General features: G+C 35.3%; 1 protein-coding gene and 1 pseudogene across 3 annotated transcripts in view; both read right to left on the minus strand.

Moving 5' to 3' along the window:
• LOC112904124 overlaps window positions 1-1,032 on the minus strand; it is a 2,720-nt pseudogene extending 1,688 nt beyond the window's left edge.
• LOC108736966 (putative inorganic phosphate cotransporter) overlaps window positions 1-20,891 on the minus strand; it is a 34,666-nt gene that overhangs the window by 6,306 nt on the left and 7,469 nt on the right. For 2 of the 3 annotated variants that reach the window (XM_018469593.2, XM_018469595.2), the window contains exons 2-9: window positions 14,389-14,469; window positions 12,299-12,462; window positions 5,443-5,694; window positions 4,742-4,829; window positions 2,970-3,190; window positions 1,448-1,489; window positions 1,234-1,383; window positions 1,041-1,170 (exon numbers count right to left, since the gene is read on the minus strand). In XM_018469593.2, coding sequence (XP_018325095.1) covers window positions 1,041-1,170; window positions 1,234-1,383; window positions 1,448-1,489; window positions 2,970-3,190; window positions 4,742-4,829; window positions 5,443-5,694; window positions 12,299-12,462; window positions 14,389-14,449 — 1,108 coding nt within the window. In that variant the 5' untranslated portion in view covers window positions 14,450-14,469. The remainder of the gene's footprint in view (window positions 1-1,040; window positions 1,171-1,233; window positions 1,384-1,447; window positions 1,490-2,969; window positions 3,191-4,741; window positions 4,830-5,442; window positions 5,695-12,298; window positions 12,463-14,388; window positions 14,470-20,891) is intronic. The other variant, XM_018469594.2, reaches the window with a different exon arrangement.

Raw genomic sequence — 20,891 nt, forward strand, 5'->3', positions numbered from 1 at the left:
TGATCGAACTTGACGTGCTTTTTTCGCTCTTGGTGACGTTGAATGCTTCCAGGTGGACGATTGTGCTTTGGTTTCGACATCATAACCGTACACCCATGTTTCATCACCAGTTATGACCCTTTCAAGCAAACTTGGATCGTCGTTGACGTCATTTAACAGCTCCTGAGCGATGTTCATGCGATTGTTTTTTTGGTCACAATTCAGCAGTTTTGGAATGAATTTTGCTGCCACTCGTTTCATGCCCAAAACATTTGAAAAAATGTTATGACATGAGCCAATTGATATGCCAACTTCATCAGCAACTTCTCTAATTGTGATTCGGCGATCATTCATAACCATTTTTTCCACTTTTTTCACATTTTCATCGATTATTGACGTGCAGGGTCGACCGGAGCGTTCGTCATCTTCAACGTCTTCGCGGCCATCTTGGAAACGCTTATACCACTCGTAAACACTTGTTTTTTTCATAGCAGACTCACCATAGGCTTTTTGTAACAGTTCACACACTTTGTTACACTTTATTTCATTTTTTACGCAAAATTTAATACAAATTCTTTGACTCTTCAATTCTTCCATTGTTTAAACAAGCAAAAATCGCCGAGCTCATAAAAACACGTCGAACCTTAGCGACTACCACAGACAAAGTAAACAGTGAATATAGCTGAAAATTTGATCATACTTTAGGGGCATGTATATCAACACAATAGAAAAAAAATTGACAATCGGACTCTCCACACCCGCGAAATTTAAAAATTCCGGGTACTTTTTGAACACACCTTGTATAATTACACGTTGTCTTCTTTTTTAGTGGACACTTTTTACTACCTTCTAATTAGTAGACTTGAATTTTAGAAATAATTAACTTTCTCGCTATTATTTCATGATTTCTTATCGTGCAGACAGTACAAAGTCGCGAAGTAATTTCATGCCCAGATGACAACAATACCAAAAGAAAACATACAATCTCGCTAATAACGCAAATTTATAAAAACAACCGTTATGTCTTGAAGTAATAAAAACAAATTTTTAATTTTTTTTACCAATTGTGTTGAAAGATTTCCTAACTATAGTCAGTGAACAGCCCCTTCTTAATAAACCATCAGCAATGTAACTCATACCGACAGAGAGGAACCACATGGCAAGATAAGGTAACGCTGACAAAACGCCATTCTGGAAGTTGAAATTATAAACGATATGTAACACTTTGATAAAAAACCTCCCTTAATTTCTTACCGCTTGAATATTGAAATGTAAAATTTGTTTCATATATGTTGGAAGTTCCGTCATTAACATATCATAGCCGTAGTTATGACCGGAATTAGCGATGAGAATTGCCCAAAAAGGTAGTGAAGTGAAAATTGACATCCATGGAATGGTAATATCCTGCAATAATAAAATGTACATTGATTACTAGAAATGAATCACCCGTTTCACCACTTTAACTTACTTCTAATTCTGTTTCACGTCTAATTCTGATTGTCTTCTTATTCTGATTTTGACAATTTAAACGATTAACCTTTTTAACCGAGTGGTATGTTTTAGCTTATAATTTTAAATAAATAAGTACTTTGTATACCCATACTTACATTGCATCAGTAACCTAAATATAGAAAATGGTATATAGGGTGTCCTAGTTATAATAATTAATATTTATACCACAGATTCCTACGAGCATTTGGAACATAAAATGTTATAACACTTTTGACTTTTGAAACAAAATAAAAAATTATAAAATTATAACAGTTTTGATGCCGGCCCTGCACAATCGCAAATTAATTACGATTGCCAGCTGATCGTAGAAAAATTCACCGTCAGTAGGTCAGAATCAGCTGCTTTTTGGGGTAATGTTATTGTTTATTATGGTTTATTTAATATTATTAAGTTACGTTAAGCCGAAGAAAATGCACTCGCGTTAAGGTCCATTAGATGACTGAACATGTTAGAAAATAAAACGTATCTATCACAATCGAAAATCCCATGATCGTAAACTAAAATGGACCTAATGTAGCCCATGACGTCGAGTATATATTATTTTAAATAGAAAAGAAATTGTAACGACTACGGAATAGTTAGAAGCGGTGCACAAACAACCCTAGCCACCCAGCGTTTGGTAAAGGTTTTGTAACATAACGTAGTAGTGTACGGAAACAAATGTATGTGTTATGGTTGTAAAAGTTTAGACAAGATCCAGACCTACTTTGAACCCCACGTGGAGTATACAAGGATGTGTCCAGAAAGACCAAGTGGTTATTTTGTTTTCATTAAATGTAGAAAGCTAAATATTGATATAACCTCGTATAATTACACTGCTGAAAGTGACTGGAATAAATATTCATAATGTCGTAGTTTCTAAAAAGTTGTTCAGTTTGCTTTGGATTGTTGTGGAATTTACTGGTTTGTTAGTATTAGTTTATTTATTTAGTGGTCATTTCATAAAAGACTATTACAATAAGGACAATTAGTAGTGTGATAGTGCATTCTAGTAGAGTTCTTATTCAACAGTCAGTTGGTGGTGATGCCTATCGTATAATTCGAAATCTTCCCGGTATCTGGGTCGAAATTCGCAGCAACTGGGTACACCGCTGCCAATGCTGAATTGAAGCGAATGGCGGACAATTTCAACACTTTTTATAAAAGGTACGCCTTTCTTTTTCACGTTTACCTTTTTTTTATATGGTCGAAGTGCATTCGGCTTATTCCCGGTAGGTACTTGTTACTTGTTACATTCACACTAGAGCACCTGAGCAACGTTAGTCGCCTAGATCCAGACCCGTAATGAAACAAATTGTATGTTCAAATTTACAAAGACGATTTGCGAGCTCATTTGTCATTGGATTGAAAAATTGTATAACACTTTTTTGTTGTGTTTTGTGTCAAGAAGCCATGTTTTCTTCTAATTATTATAAATGGGACACCCTGTATAGATGTTACGATAGCACGAATTTATAATGGTAGCAGTGTTAACTTACTAAATTGTGAGTTGTTCCCCAAATGCTTCTCTGAATGTATTTTCTTTCTACAGGATGAATTCCTGGATGGCACCCTGGGTCTTCATAAGTAATAGCGAGAAATGCTATTGACCATAAAGTTCCAATTGCCCCGAAAATGTAAAAAATGGAAGGCCATCCAATAAGAGAAGCTGACAACCAGCCACTTATTGGCATAGCTATAACAGTTCCGAATTGAGCTCCTGAAAAAAAATCAAAATTAATAAAGGCAGTTATAATAATAAACCCAAAAAGGAGAGTAATTTTGTGCACAGTTAGTGGGAAGACTTTCTAAATAAACATACTTAACACACTATACAACATCTTGATATACATCCGACTTTCATTTTTGTTTGTATATGGTTCGATATTGGGGTTTTCAGTTAGATATTACATTTATAGAATTGAAATTTTTATATTCACAAAACAGATTAGAAACCACTTTTGATATTCTACAAGTTAGGTACAAAATTTAACAATAACTGTCTCAAAACTGTTCGTGTCCTTTCATCAATTCGTTTCACTCAAAATTCAGTTTCTTTTTAACGTCGCTTTTTTTGAAATAATAGTTTCTTTAAGAATCAAAATCTTTTGTTTCGATTTCGAGAAGGGTTTCTTTTGTGCCTATGCGTAAAATGGTGTTATGGATGGCACTGTTATAAATGATGAAGTAAAAAGTGTAAACAAATTGGTCAGGGTTGACAGCAAGAAGACTGTCATAAATTCATGTCTTGTAATGTACAGGTCCATCGAGGACTCAAAGCGATTCATTTTATTGCCCCATAAATGTAAACTTTCACTGGAAACTAGGTCAGATGGTGAAATCTGGGACTATTGTGTCTACCAGAACTACCCCCAGTGGTAATGAGCAATGAAGCTTGTCATCCATAATATTTAGGAAGGGACTCCTACACTCCACCCCCTTTATTTGCATAGTTAAGTTTATTTAAGTCTTAGTTTTAAGTTTCTAAGACAGACTCACAAGATCCAGACACACAAAGATTCAGACTCACGAGATTCAGATTCAGATTAAGATCATGTAAAGCAAAGAGTCTCACATTAGTTCGATGTATATAGTGTAATTAAAGGTGTACAGTAGATGTAAGTTCAATATAAAATTCCACAATTTAAACGTCTATGCGTTATTATATCAAAACTAAATGCACCGCTTATTAGTTTTGGTGGTGCCGCTTTATTCTGCCCTACTGATAAGTATCAGCAGGATATTGCCGAAAACGAGCCCTTACAAGGCGACGAAACAAAGACCATCTGATACCTTGAAAAGTGCATAACTTAAGTCAAAAATATCAACACATTAAGATGCGCGACATTACAACGTGGTGTAGCGATACAGATCGAAGTTTAACATTTTGGTCTATGCTTTTCCGTGGATTTCTTGGATCATTTGAGGATGTAGGCAAATACTGAGGCATAAGATTGCACGGATAGGCCTTCACGTCTGTTCCGTTATATCTACCGTCTCATTTGTATTTCTCCACTAACGATCCACCCATTTTCATGAGTTCAAGTAAAGAAGGTTAAAGAGAACGAACGCCGAAGATGCTGTCCGCTCACCAGCATTAGGTGGGAATAATATACACAAACGTTTTGTACGTACTCAACGAGAGAATGTTCGACCAAAATTCAAATCACAAGATATAGCATTAATCTAACACTCAAACAGATTATGTGGAAATTATTATAAAATACGTAACAATTAAGGAGTATTAAGTCAAGCATTTAGTAATCCTTACCTGCGTAAGCAAACGACCCCATCCGACTTCTTTCTTCAACGGGAATCCATTTCGATAGAAGCACATGAGTGCAAGGAACGCTAGGACCCTAAAAATATAAAATTTCTTTACTTACTCGTTTAGCTTAATACGAAAATGCTGTTTATCGAAATTACTTATTTATTTACTTCGTGGCAGTTTCTGTACATATAACTGCACTTCTGTTTCTATTGTGTTATCGTGCAATAATGGTGAATTTATCCTTCGGAAACTAAATGGATACTCTGAAGGTAAACAACATGCAGTTCATAGTTAGTAAGTAGACATTTTTACCTATTTTCAATAGGCTCATAGTAGTGTATCATTACTACTATTAATTATCTTAGGGGTATTACCAATTCTAAAGGAATTGATTACAAATTTGCCAAAACACGATGTCATACTAAATGTCAACATTGAATGAGTACAGAATGAAAGAAACGCGTATGATAATAGACAACAATAGCCAGACCGACAGTTTACGAATATTAGATCTAGTCGATTATCGAGGCAATGAATATTTTATAAAAGCATTCTTGTATTTTTTGTTTTAATTTATAATTATATGCGCAACTATACTAATTTTGTTACATATGCGTTATATGTATACATTTACGCATATAACATTTTAAGTTAAAAATACCAATGTTTGTATATTTATATACATTAACGATCTTTATTACCTCTCCTAAACCTTGAATAAATCGAACTATAATGAGCCAGACGTAACCCCAATCTGCAGCAAAAGGGACCAGGAAACCGAATATAGAATTTATTAGCATTCCATAACCTAAAAATTTTATGGCTCCATATTTTTTTGATAAGATTCCAACGGGAATTTGAGTAAGCACGTAACCGTAAAAGAACGAACCCAAAATATGACCTTGGACATCCGACTCCCATACATAGTTTCCATCAGGCAAAGATGTGGAATGCTGAAATTATATTGAAACTAAAGTAAAAAGAAATGTAGAAACTTAATCCTAAAAACAGGATAGCTGCGCACTTTCAAAAAGTGACAGTTTTGTGGTTAAAAATTACGCAAAGGTCCAAGACCTCAAAGCCGCCAGAAAATGGGTGGGATGGAGCAGTATTAGTATGTACTTTGAACATAAGCCGACAATCAATTTGTAGATATCAGGTGCTAAAGGTGCTAAAGGTACATCCTTAAAAACATTACTTGCTTTTCTGAGAGTCTAAATATCAATTTTTACATAATGTTTCACAGAATATTGTTAAAAATTAATGTAAGCAAGATAATTAGATGGCTTTTAAAAATCGGTACTCAGACTTTAAGAATAGTGAGTTATGTTCATACCTACGTACTGTAAGTGTTTAGGAACCTTATTTGTGACATGCTGACACAGGGACTTTATGGCATAAACCTTTTCATATTTTATTATAGCTTTAGTGTAAAGTTTATTATTATTGGAAATATTTCCGAAATCTACGGTCACGTAGGCAAATTCGCAGAAGCACAAATGAGGGTTTACCCCATGGTTAGTATATTGTGCATTGGTATTACTGTCAATAACCTCGTTATTAAGAGGGATAATTTGTCGATTTCGGAATCTAGTTTTACAAAATTTGAGTTCCATTGAACAGTTCTCTTGTAGACTCGCTGAGAGTAACTAAACATTTGTTATTTTAATAAGACAGCAATAAAATTTCAATATTTATAATAAGTTAGAAGAGGTCGTAGTTGTAAGTTGTACAATAAATTCGTTATATTTACAACTCGGCGTTTCTATGGTCCTTCGAGTTATATATGGTACAATTGTACAAAAAGTTCGAATGAATAATTTGAATATTTCGAACGTAAAAAACAGTAGGAAAGTTATTTATTCGACATTTATTTACAATTTGGGCTAACCAAATACTAATAACTAATATATGTAGAGTGAAACGAAACAGGGCCGTTGAAAGAGAGCTTTTTAGTTAACGGCAATGGTGAAGTGGCAGTCGGTGTGTAAGGATGTGTAAAGCTCCATAAGGGCGGTGGATACTCTGGTGAGAGAATACGGTGCCGTAAGGGTAGTGGTTACTTTGGTGAGAGAGTAAGATACCGTAAGGGCTGTTGTTAATCTCGTGAGAGAGTAAGGTGCCGTAAGAGCAGTTGATAACATTGAAACAGTTGGTTATTGTGCACATATTATGTATTTTAAGTGTTGTTGTTGTTATTGAAATGTAAAGCCTGTAGGTGGATGGCTGACGGATCGGAGACACCCTTAGGTAGAGTGTACATCCTGTGCGTCAGGTAGTCCACTGCAGATCTAGTTAGATATGCCTGGAGTGGCAGTGCACCTGTGGGTGACGTGGTAATGAGAGTAGAAGTCCACTCCTTGACCTGTCGTATACAGCACTGGTCTAAGTGTCGGTAAAGCTTCAGTGATATCGGCACAAGACCATTGCTTAGCATTCGGGAGGACGCCGGTTCGATTGCGGGTCCGTCTGCCTTGGTCCAAGTTTTTCTGTGGTTTCCTTAGATCACATAGGCAAATGCTGAGGCAGTAATATTCCACAGATAATCTTTCATTCTCTTCTGTCTCATCTTTCTCGTCCGAACCACCACCCACCCATTCCCACGATTCCTGAAAGCAGGCTGAAGAGGGCCTTCCACCCTACCTTCCGGCGTAGTCCAGCATTACTGGCTGGTGGGAATGAAACACCTAAAAGTTTTTTTTTTGGCACAAGGGCATCCAGTAGAGGGATAAGTCACTACACATAGCTTGCCAATGTAAAGATAAGCATTGGGAGCGATCTATGCATTAGGCCAATGCATACAATGCCTGGTTATTTAGCTGGGACCTAGGTGTGGCAAATACCTATTGTTTCGGGTAGTCTACAATCTTCATCAGGAGTACTCGGACACAACATTACCGAATTCGACTACGTTGGGACATCACAAAGGCGGTCCCAACTGGGACGTCGGCCCCCGTAAGTGCTTAAACTATGTATTGCATTGTATTGTTCTAATTGAGGGTTTTGTTTATTTCCTTACTTGTTATTTTACACTCAACGCCCCATGCCACTTCGCAAGATGTAACTCTGAGGCGAACCCACTGGTTGCTATGTAAAGCTGGTAGGAGGAAATAGCTGTAAGGCCATCGGTAAATATACTTGATGGGTGATAAGTTAATTAAATAGGTGAAATATAACATCATCCATAATAATAATAAAAATCGCTCTTACAATACTTTTAGCACCTAATATGAGCAAATTAGCCTTCGGCCTAAGTTAGCACGTTCAAAGTGTCTACATACAAACAATACTCTATCTATCTCTCTCTGTGTATTATGTATTCATAGAGTGACTGATGAAAAATAATGATTAGTTATATAACATATTATTGTAGATTCAAAATCATTTACATCAACTCTTTTCCTAAATACATAGCAATTTGTTTGAGGTTTGTATATTTGTTAACGAAATAATCTTTTTCCCAAGCAACCCAAGTTTAATAATTTAACTTAATAATATATTTGGTAATAATAATAAAACCCATGATGGCCAAAATACCTGCATATAGACATAGAAAAATTTCTAATTTAAAGATTCATGTAAGGTGTTTTATTTAGGTTAGTATGTAAGTTCTATTTCAGTAAGTAGACAAAATAGATGAAAGTTTAGATTTCAACTGGCTGCTTCATATATTAAATTTATCGTATGGGTCCAAAGGTCTACTTACTAATAATCAAATCGAATCGAAAAATTCAAAGGCCTCGCATATTTCGCAAGTGTGTAAGGCGTTTTGAAAATATCAAAGGCAACTGCCGGAATCTGTCCAAAAATAAAGCAAATATCTTTGCTGTTTAATTTCATCCAAGACATTTTATTATCAAATCAGTAGATGATGATTGAATGACAATCGGTGGCGTATCGGGAAAAAATAAAAATCCATAAAATAGAATAAATTTACGCAATTTCATACAATTGAAATTTTTTCTTGGAAATAACCAGATGGTAAGGGTCGCGAGATGCAAGTTTGAGACTTCCGGGCATTCTTAACAACGCTACTTATCTAAAATGTTAAACGGATGAAACTATAAGGAATTGCCTTTTCCGAAAAAAGCGGATCGTCGTGATTACATTCCCAAAACCACCTCCAGACCAGTCTCAACTAAAAATTTCATAAAATTCCCTAGGAAAAGTGATTTTGTACAAGTTGCTTTAAGGATTTACGCAGAATAATGATTGCGATTGTGATTATTCACTAGTAATTCTTTTTTGTGCAAATTTCGCATTTTCATGGAAATTTAGGGTTAAAGCGGAATTTCTTTGTTTCTCGTGCGTCGATGTTTAAAATCTCTTAATTGTCGCTCTATAATTTCGAGATCCATTTGTAGTAAAAGGTGGGTCGATAAAGTTTAAAGCAATGCGGTTTCTTTTCATTAATTGTTTATGACCTAGTAAAGGTTTAGCAACCATTGATTGTCGACCTCGATCTGTCGCTCGACGATTTTATTTTTCATGAGATAAATTCCATAAGCTAGGCAAGTAACCCGCTCGCGAAACGTAAGCGCCTCTCGGTTATCATTTTAAAAAATGGGATTGCTCGTGCACGTCTTAACGTACAAACCCATGGTAAGGATCACGACAATCAGACAGTGAAGTGTTTGTTTGTATCGTTAATTGAAGTTAAAATCAAAACAGGCTTCCAAGAAAGTGATTTATCAACTTTTAGATTAAAAAGTTACAACAAAGGCAAAAAATTACTAGAACATTTTAATGCTAGTTCAGTTTCCGAAAAAAATGTTTCAAAATAATTTTCGGGAATTAATGAGGTCTGTTTCAAGACGCCTGCCCGATCTCTGCACATCCACCTTCAGTATTTATCACAAACCGAAACTGGTAATCTTAATTTTTTCCGCCCTACTTTCCATCCTTCTCTATATGATTCTAGTTAAGTTGCTTGACACATAAGAAGTTAAGCTAATTGTTCTAAAATTATCGCATCTATCCGCACCTCCCCATTAATATGACCATAGCCATATTTTATTTGTAATTATTCGTCATATTCTTCGTCTCGTAAATGTGACTAACTAGTTTAAATTAACTACCTCTAACCTCTTAACCTGCACGTTTCAAAACTTCCGCCTGTAACCTATGTATACTAGTGCCTATTTATAAATCTGGTACAAATTCTAAAAAAGACTCTTGGGCGATTCAGTACCACCTGCTATTAATGCTTGTGGACAGGCGGTACCTCCGGACTACGGTGGAGGGTGAGGCGGAAGTCCTTCTTCAGCCTCCTTTAGGAGTAATGAAAACGATTAGGTAATGGTTGGGATGAGAAATATTAGTTGGACGGAAATGAAAACAAAAGTGTCTAAAAGTTTATCTGTGGAATGTTACTATCTCGGCGTCTTCTTTAGTGATTCACAGAAAAACTTGAACCAGGGCAGACGGGCCCGAAGTCTAACGTGTGTTCTCCCGAATCCTAAGCAATAATCTAAACCTTTAGGTCATGCTGCTCGGTCAAAATCTAAAAAAAGAGTTACATAGTCTGATTTTATTACATAGTAGGAACGATAAAAAAAATTAAAGGAAATTACCTACAGAACTGACACGTTCAACGTTACGACCAGAATGATAGCCAAGGCTTGTATTTCAGAATGATAGTAGGTACCTTACTTTCATACAGGTATACTTAAAAGAAATAAAAAAAACTACGTTTTGGTGGGAATGCGTCTTGGTAACTAAATAGATAGAAAGATAAATAAGCCAGAAACAATTGCTAAATAATGCTACTAATTTGAAACGTACACGTATTTTGGACCCGATGTGTTCGGATGATAGGTGGAGTGATTTAATAAAATAATGCGTGAAAACGGTAAAGTATTTACATTACAGAAAATGACATAAAGACTAGAAATTTGAAAGTAGTAGTTGAAGTTGAAGTTGAAGTTAGGAAGCACAGGTCAGAACTAATTTTAGTTTTTGAAAAGAGATTATAGAAAGGGTGATAAGCAGGAGTTAGAAATAAGTGATTAAAGTAGTTACTAGTGAAATCTGGAAATGACGTTTAGAAGAAATACTGAGAAGTTAAGTTTGAACCCAAATAACCGAAGAGACCCATCATAAAATAGCAATTAGAAAAAGTAAAGATTACAGATGTCATGCAGTTAGTATACAGGGTTGAAATGTTATTAAGAGATTATAGGAAAGTACGAAGGCAATTAAATAGTCGTGTAAGAGAAGAATAGATACAGAGCGGGTAAAGAGTAACTATAGAAATAGAATTATAAGGAAAGAATATTTACACAATAATAAAATATAACACACAATGAAATTTACAATGATAACAACATACAAAGACATTTACAAAAATTCCAAACACACAAATACAAGTAATACGGTTTTCACATACATCGACAAATATACAAACACACACTCAACACTTCACTTTAAAAAATAATAATTGTTTTTGTAAAAAATATAAAATCGCTACAGTACATTATAGTGTAGAATATCTAGAGAAATATGGATAGTCGAAGTAAAAAACTTTGAAAAGAGAATAAAAATTATGCATATAAAGGAAAGAATAGTATCAATCGTTACTTTGCTGGATCTTAAAAAAACTCCAAAGAGAAATAAGATTAAGAGCGAAAACAGAAAAGCAAAAGAGAAATTACGTTAGGATGGGTTACCAAAACATTTTTATAAATGGTATGAGATGGGTTTGGTAGAAATCGTAAAATGTTAAAATCAACTGTGGAGCACGCACAGGATAAAAGATTGAACAGAGAAAAGACAACGAGCAGAAAGATGACAGGATTACAAATGATTCAAAACAAAAGGATTCGGAATATGTAAATATATGAATTTCTGTTTTCTTTGTTAACACAAATAGCTTGTACGGAACTTATAAAAGAATTTGAATAAGTTATTAATTTCATACAACTGTTGAGAATCACAATCACTAGCAATATCTTCGTTTAAATATTTAAGCATGTCTTAACTTGTCATTTATTTGTCAAATTGTCGCGGTATCAGGGCCAGAAACGTCTCATTTTGTATGCGCAAATATTGATGTAGAAAGACTGGAAACATGATTTTATAAAAAAATTAATGCAATATTAGTACATAAAACAAAATTGATTGAAATCACACCAAAAACTAAATATGAAAGCGAAGTCAAACTATACTTGGTTAATACCTGAATGGGCTGGTAGGAGTATTGAGGTCCTACACATCAAAGTTAAATACCTACCTTGAGATGTATAAAGGTGAATGTACCGGGTATGTTTATTTTATTCCTCTGCCGGCGCCCTGCATGTTGCTTAGTTGTTAAACTTGATGATGTTTGTACATCAATGGCAACATAAGCGTATTCATAAAAAGGTAGAAAAATGATATAACATAAATCAAGATCTGAACAGATCACAATGTTTATGTTGCAATGATAATGTTATTTTAGTTTCGTTCGTTCCGTCTTAATAATAATGCAATATTTAATGTTATCATAACATTGTTAAGTATATAAAAATAGAATTGGATGAATTTAAGGCATTAATTGAAAATGTGAGATGAACTTACCCGTGTATCGGTTTTATTGTCTGTACTATTGCTGTTTAACATTAAAAGGCCTGTGTGATTTACCATGGCTACTATAGCAACGGACATGTTAGTTCTCATAATATAAGCATTCGCCATTCCTAAGAACAACATAAACGTTACTGTGTGACGTGTTCCCCACCATCCTGAAACAAAGAAACATATCCAAATAGAGGTAATGTATCCATTTCGTAAGTATTTGCTGCTACTGAAGTATATTAAACGTTAGACAAAGCCTTACTAAGGTATTTCAATTTGTCTAAGATAAATGTAAACAGTTTAGGCAGGCAACACTATGTAAATGCAAGAACATAAAAGAAACAAACAAAGGTACATTGAGATATTGCCAAGGCGCCTAATTTTTTTTACGAGTGGTTGTAGGCAAGTAACGTTACCAAAAAGGTAAATATGTCTCCAAAAATTTTCCACCACGCATTTACCGAAAACAATTCTTAAAATCGCAAATGATGTACCACTTGCGACTTTGCGTCGTACCATTAGTGATTATTATGGAAATTCAAAATTCCATCTCGCGTGAAGCAAATTTGTTTGTAAACAAAACTCTATGAAAATAGTTAGGCAATGCAGCACCTTTGTGTCACATGAAAGGATCCAACGTTCCCTGCTATTTCGAGTGTGTACGAAGTAAGTCTTGTTGATTGACATTTTATTGTTTTTATATTTCTGCCTTATTTCACTAAAGAGATTAGAATTCTTGTACTTGAGCCGTACAATTCTCATTAAGAAGTGGCTATTACGGAGTGCTTGAGCCGGTAGCAAAAATCCCTTAATTAATTATTAATTACCTGACGGAGTGCTTGAACTGTACATGGTGCTGTTGTGGAGTGTTAGAGTCACACAGTGTGTTAAAATTCTTTCATCCGTTACTTTATTTTACCACTATCTCCGTTGCATCGCAAGGTACCTTTTTTGTTGTTAGTAGTTTAGCACTCGTGGGTGACAGACACGAAGTGTTCCAAAAATAGTTTTAAACAGAGAAGCCTATAGAAGTATATAAAACAGATGACATTTAAGAGAACTGGTCGCTCATACTCTTCTTTTGTTCTATTTCGCGCATCGTGTAACCTTGTACTGAGTTTTAGTTTTGTTTTGTAAAATAATTCCTATATATTACTTCAATTAATATTTTTTTGGGAGTCTGAAGTAATTTGTGTCACGAGTGTAATATTTTGGAGATTGCCTTCTTTGAAATCAAGGATTTCGTCCCTACAGAGGTGAAGGGTTTAAATCCGTAAATACGTATCATCTCGCTTTACTTCAACAATAGCTGCTTTACATTGACATAGATTCTGACCTTCGCTAATGACTGATATTTTGTATTGCTGAATTAGTTTATTGAACTGCACATTGTTTGCATCGTGCCAGATTTAAATAACAAATGAATAAGGCTACTAGAGGCTGACTGTTAACAGAAACAGCCTAAATCACAGTTAATCTAATCTAACAAATAAATATTATATGAGTAAAAAGTTACAAAACAAATGCTGCACTGATTCTGGTAACTGACACCTGCTTGAGTGCGGCGTTGCGGGCACGAATTAAATTTACCTGTACTTTCAACTACGTTATTCTTTTGCACCCTGTATAACTTGGATCTAAAATAACGAATGATAATAATCATACTTAGTGCCTTATTTGTAATTTAGTTATTACACTTCTTTCGTAGAACTCAGTAAAAAGGAACGTGGTTGTGAACAGTCGCGCACTCTAGCGAATTAGAAAAGGAAGCATACAAGTTTTTTCCTCTTCTTCGTCCAATATGGTATACAAAACAACGTGAAGTTATTGAATGCTAGTTGATGAATATATGTACGTGTAAGTAGATCATTAACATTCAGAAAAAGTTGATGAACTACTCTCCAAGCAATATAGTAAAAATTTATTATTTTATAGTAATCTTTTTAGCCCTATTTTGGACTAAATTACATGAACTTAATAATACATACATTCTAAATAAGAAGTATGATATGATTTAATATTCTTTAATCCCTCATTGGTACTATCTACTAATCTTGAAAAATGTATAAGATGTATAATTAAAAATTTCTAACCTTCACTTTTCTCTCGACGTTGAGGTCTAATCGGTTCATTAGCAGGTCCATCGAGGCTCATCTTCTTTCAATTCAACGTACCTGAAATAACAAAATATTTATTTGCATTAGAACAAGTGGTACCATAAGAAATGGAGAAATATCCCTCCATAAATGGTTTCCAGCCTGAACATAAATTATGGAATTATTGCAATCCGGATAATTTAAAGTTTGTACCGTTTTAATGCAGCCTTGAAAAATTGGACAAAGGATTTACGGTAATAAAATTTTAATAAGTTATACTCATATAACAAGAGATTAAAATAAAAAGTTTGGCCTGATTCGAGTCTAAGGGCTGCCGTCGGTTGAAGTTGCTTCCTAACGTTTCGATAGCATGATTGGCAAGCATCTTCAGAAGTCCTTCCATCACCAATGTTGGATGTGGACTGGCAACTTCTCAAAAGACCTACTTTTGTGTGTTTCATTCCCATCAGCCAGTAATGTTTTTGGGCGGGTAATCCCTCCTTACTACGCCGAAAGGTAGAGCGAAAGGCCCTCTTTAGCCTCCTTTCAGGAGTCGTGGAAATGGGTGGGTGGTGGTTTTGGTAAGAAAGATTATTTATTATATATATTATACCACAGAAAAACTAGACCAAGACAAACTGACTCGGAATCGAACCGACGTCCTCCTGAATGCTAAGCAATGGTCTAAACCTCTAGGCCATGCCGCTTGGTGGCGATTTCTCGTGCGCAAGTTATATTTATGCCGGTGAGTAGGTGCTTATTTCGGTTGCGTTAACCGTAGCTTGCCGATTGGTATTAACTGGGTGTTCTAGAGTGTCCTAGCCGGCAGTTTGCTTTTTGCACCTCGAGTCTTGTTACTATCGATCTCTTGGTGGCTTCTATGTAGACCTTTCCGCAGGAACAGGATATACAGTAAACCCCTGAGGCTGAAAGAGGGTCCCCCTTGTCCTGAGATGATCTGATGGGCTGCTGAATCTTCTTTATCGGTTCGAAGATGGTTCTGATGTCGTATCTCTTTAAGACTCTGTCAATTCTGTCCATAACTTTTGGAAGATATCGTAGATATACTAGAGAGAGAGGGTGCACCGCTCGTTGATCTCTGGTGTCTTTAATCTATTCATTGATCTCTCGGTCTCCCTCCTTTTGTAGCCATTTGCGTTCGGTTCGCAGGTCCTTCTAACTCGTTCAGTCAGGGTCTTTATTATACCATACCTTTGACTTGGATGGTGGTTGGAAAAGGCGTACAGATACGTGTCCGTGTCTGAAATTTTCCTGTATGGAGGAAGTGGTTCAGCATTTCCATTCCATGTCCCCAAATTACGAAGGTGTCATCCAAATATCTGTTCAAAGCAGTTGGTTTGCACTTCAAAGTTTCAATGGCTTCCTTCTCCGTGAAGAGATTGACTATGACCAGAGTTACTGAGCTTCTCTTTGCTACCTCATCTACCTGTTTGGATGTAAACGACACTAATTCCCACATCAGATTGGAGCAACAATGCCAGGTGTTTCGTTAAGTAGTATGTTGGTGATCCGTGGGCACTTATTATAGGTCTCAGAGAAACATTAGCCTTGTGGATGTTGGGTAATTCCCGGTGGAACTGTTTCTGTCCTCGGAATACGACTTTGGACGTTTTCAGGTTGGGATGATGACTTGATGAGTCGGTTAACAATGCGTAATCTCGCTTGCATTGGGTCTTTCTTCAAGGGTTTGTTGTTTTTAGGATCCAATATTTCTGTAGTAGTCCTCGGTCTTCAGAAGGACGGTTGTGTTTCATTTGTCAGCCGGGAGTAGGATAATATCTTCATAGTTGTTAAGGTTTCGTAGTGTCAGTGTTTCATTCCTTGTTAGGTTGCTTCTGGGAGGCATTGGCTTCCTGAGGACATTGACCGTCTCTATTGGTATTCCTTCGACATCCTCGCCTGGTAGATGCTTGATAGCTGCTTCCATGCTGGAGATAATGTTTGGTTTCCAAACGGAATGTGACGAGGAGTGATTGCTCGCCACTTGTGCTAGCAAAACATTAGGAAACACCTACAACCGACGACGGCCTTTAGACCCCCAAAGGCGGGGCGGGATTTCGATCTTGCTGGATTTCTTCAGCATGTCATACACAGTTTTGACAAAACGCAGACCAACTTAGTTCTTATCTCTAAACAGCATTTGACGGATAAGTACGGATCTTTATGAAATGCTATTTATTGTGTTCGACAGGGTGCTAGTAAGAACTAATAGAAATATCGATTTGACAAACTGAACTACTGCGCGGTGGGCACGTCATAAGTAGAACAAAATTTTCTTCGTGGCCAGTATTCTGCCGAACGTTCCAGTTGCGGATCGCGATTTAGATCTCATTGGATCTCGTTATCACGCTGTAGGCTGTTCCAACGGAACACAAACTAATTTTCCTGCTATCATTAAGCTTATTTATTTAATAAGGGGTTTCTTTAACAATAAAAATCACATTTTATAAAGAAATAAAGAGGAGAAAGTTGCACAATAACTATAAGTTATTTAGTTAATCGGATGTGAAAGAACGTATTTTACAGGTATCTATCCATAATAGTAACAGTCAAGCTAATTCGTACTCATATAGAATTACCTATATTGTAAGAGCTTTTTAGAATTTAGTAAAATCCTATTTTAATTTTCAAAAAGACATAATTTTGTACTAATTGTTGTAGTGTACAATAAATTCTGACAAAATTTATGTAATATTATATATACGTATTATATTAGTATTATAACAGTTGGTGGTAAAACAAGACTCATTGGAAGAAAACGTAAGTACGGACAAATAAAACAGTAATATCGCCAAAAAGTTATAAAAAGTAATACTGGTAAAATCTTTACTTTTTTTAGTACCTTCTTATTACATGTATATAATAATCATTGAAAAATGAGTAGTTACGAAAGTAAAATTCAAGACCGAGGAAGTTCCTATTATGAGAAAGGAAGCTGCCTGATTTACACTAGTTACATATAATAAGCAATATTAACTAGTATAGACCAGTAAAAGCTGGACATCCCAGTAATATCTATACCTATATTACTAAAAGAACAAATAAACAAAGGATCTTTCAAATAGAAATAATGACTAAAGAAAACTCATGATGTCTAACGAAGCCAATGCCAGTATATGATTGAAATTAATTACATTTGCTATATTTATAATCAATTTTTCATCTATAAAGCCAAATTAATAATATGAGAAAAAATATTGAGGAATTTACAAGAAGATATTAGAGCATGAATAAGAAAAGAAAACGAGTGGGAACCGACAATGGCGGAAAACACAATTCTCCTTAATTTATATAATTTGGCGAGTGACTGAGAATTTAGCTAACAGTAGATATATTACTTAGTAGAGGAAAACCAAAAACTGTCTCGAATGACATTATTAAGGTTTCTAAGTACACGTTTAAATTGATGTTGACCTACACAACCATTATGAAGCCACTCTCAAATAGATTTTCTTAAACTGCGATCGTTGGAATAACCTTCATAAATTTGTATAATATGTACAGATATAAGTAGGAGTAGATACACAGGGGCAAAAGATTAGTATGTTTAGATTTGCAGATGATATGGAAGCATCTAGCAAGGAGGAGTTAGAGATAGCTTTAAATAAAATGGAAGCGGTATTAACAAAATAGTAAAACAAAATTACTGGTGTGCAAGGGAAAAAAGTAGGGAAAGATGGAATATAAAGATAGGAGATGAAAAATTAGAAGTGGCCGATTTGAAGTATCTAGAGTATCAGATAAGTCAGGACGGAAGGAGTAGTAGATATATAAAGCAGATGATAGCGCAGGGTCGAGTCGCCTTCAAAAAAAGAAGTCACTTCTATGCTCGCGAACGATTAATTTAGAAATTTGAAAAAGGTCGTTAAAGGTGTATGTTTGCAGCACGGCGGTGTACGTATGCGAAACATGGACAGTGGGTGCGGCGGAAAAGAAAAGGTTAGAAGCGTTCAAAATGTGTTACAGGCGAATGGTGAGGATACCGTGGATAGAGAAGGTTAGAAATGAAGAGGTATTAGAAAGAGTAAGAGAATAGAGGACTCTATGGAAGTCAATAAGAAATAGACGAGATAGGTTGGTAGGGATGAAGGTCTAGTCAGAGACATATTAGAGGTAGAAACGGAAGTAGAGGTAGACCTAGATTAGATTACTGAAATGCAAAGATTAGAGCAGGATAGGAAAGAGTGGTGGTGCGTGTCCAACCAGTCTTAGGACTGACGACATTATGATGATGAAGTAAACAAATTTTAACATGTATTCTTGGAGGATGGTCGAATACAAAAAAAAAAATGCAAAACTAAGAAATATTGGAATCAGAAGAACTGGAAAATTATATCAATATCGGATAGATAAATTTGAAGAAGAATATGTTGCGACATATTAAGAAAGTGGCTATTTATATGTACAGTATATGCCCGCGATACAAAGAATGCTGAATATTATACCGTGCATGAATAGGCGTACAAATCGACAGTCGTGACGTTACGTTGTGATAGGACATCATTTCCGTTCCATTAAAGGTCGTCAACTTTCGGGTACGACTCAGTTGCTCAAAATATTCATGAATATTGGGACCTCGTGCAATAATTCTTTTGCCAACATTAGATGTTTCAAATATTAGTATTCTACAACGTTTACTTCAAATTTTATGTTCAAACTCTTTTATAAATCAAAGTTTTGTATTCAATATTTTATATTTTATTTCTGTGTGTAGTTTCCTTTAATCCCCTTTAACATCTTACTTACTGTATGAAGTCTGTACTTTTCAATCCTCCCTAATTAGTATCAGTTTTCTCTTTATTAGTTATTTTTCTAGACAAAAAAGTATTATTTTTTTAATTTACAATGTAGTTTAGAATGCAGGCGTTAAATGGTGATTTATAGAGCGGTGCTATTTGTAAATCAAATAAGAAAAATATACTGAATTATTAAATATACATGATTCTATATTAAATAAAGTGAAGCAGTGAATTGAACTCAACACAACGAATATTGACAATAAATAGACTTCTTAAGGAATAATTGTAACTGAACGCCTAAACGGCCTGTAAAATATCACAAGCCCTTTCGCCAAGGCTTCATGGTTTATCGAAAATCCATAAAACAGGAATATCAGAATGCAGGAGCAGGGGGGCCTACGTACGAAACCGAGATATCTAACCGGACTCTTGTAACCAAAAATTGGTAATATGGACAGCACTATCAGACTCAGTACTTTTCGTCGAGAAGCTGCAATTAATAAAGTTGACAGATAAAGTCATTCTTGTGAGCATTGATGTGCTTTAGTTTCATACTATTGTACCAACTCAGGAGTCTCTTTGTACCAATTGAGGAGTCCGTGGAGCAGATTGAATGGAATTGAACGAATTGAACTAATTTCCAGTGGACGATAGCTAACTTCTTCATGGAGTTCTTTGGACAAAAAGTGCTGGAGTTGATAGTAAATAAACTTAAGGGCTGGTTTCGATATGTGAACTAGTGTCATGGCTACGTAATTGATGACTTAACATATTGTATACAGAAAATCTATGCACACCGACCGGTATTTAAACAAAAAATCAAGTCATCATTCTAGACAAAAATGTGGCGTGAATCAGACTTGTGAAAGTTTTTTTCACTGGAATTGTCATAATAAGAAAGAAATAGGAATACACACGAGGAAATACTGTATAAATAGAATTGAGGCAGAATCGATGGAACCACAAGGTTACGGATAGAATCAACAAGATTTTAGAAAAACGTAACATCAAAGCTTTTATGATGACCTAAGCCATACAACAGAATTTGAGATCGGTCAAAGACAAAAAATACCTTAATAGCATCAGAAACATACATAGCTACGTGTTGTTGTGGCTCGGTCTACGTTAGTACGACCAAACGTAGCATTAACCCCAGAGTTATGGAGCATAAAAGGAGCTGTAGGTTAGGACAAAAGAAATAAATAGAAAGGAATTATGCTCAACTAGAACTGAAAACGTGCATTACGTTGTGCATCAGTGTGGTCTAAGCTCCAGCCCGTTCCACCCGGTGATGCCGAATTCCCTCCCGCAGGTAGTTTTGTTTAAAATATGGACAGTCGAATTCCCTCCCGGGTACTAGCCGAGTTCCCTCCCGTTCATATCAGCTCCGATAGTTAAGTTAACGACTACTTACCGATTTTATTTATCGAAAATAAATATATATTTGTAGTGCACTTCAGCACTTCAGTAAATTAAAGATAAAATAATTTCAGAAAGAAAACACATATCAGTTATAAAATGTTTATTTATTTAATTTTAAAATGGTTTCCGACTACCTTCACAAATTCAATGTTTGGAAATTCGTGTGCGTCTAGCTTTTTGATGCAATCATCCAGAAAAACTTTATTAGTTGTAGTTTGTTTTGTTAACAATTTTTTAAAATTAGATGATACACTTTTTTAACATAAATTTCTCATTGAAAATCTAGTAAAACATTAGCAAATTGATAAATATGAGGAT

Source organism: Agrilus planipennis, unplaced genomic scaffold, assembly GCF_000699045.2.
Source record: "Agrilus planipennis isolate EAB-ADULT unplaced genomic scaffold, Apla_2.0 scaffold111, whole genome shotgun sequence".
In the NCBI taxonomy this organism is placed as follows: Eukaryota; Metazoa; Arthropoda; class Insecta; order Coleoptera; family Buprestidae; genus Agrilus; species Agrilus planipennis.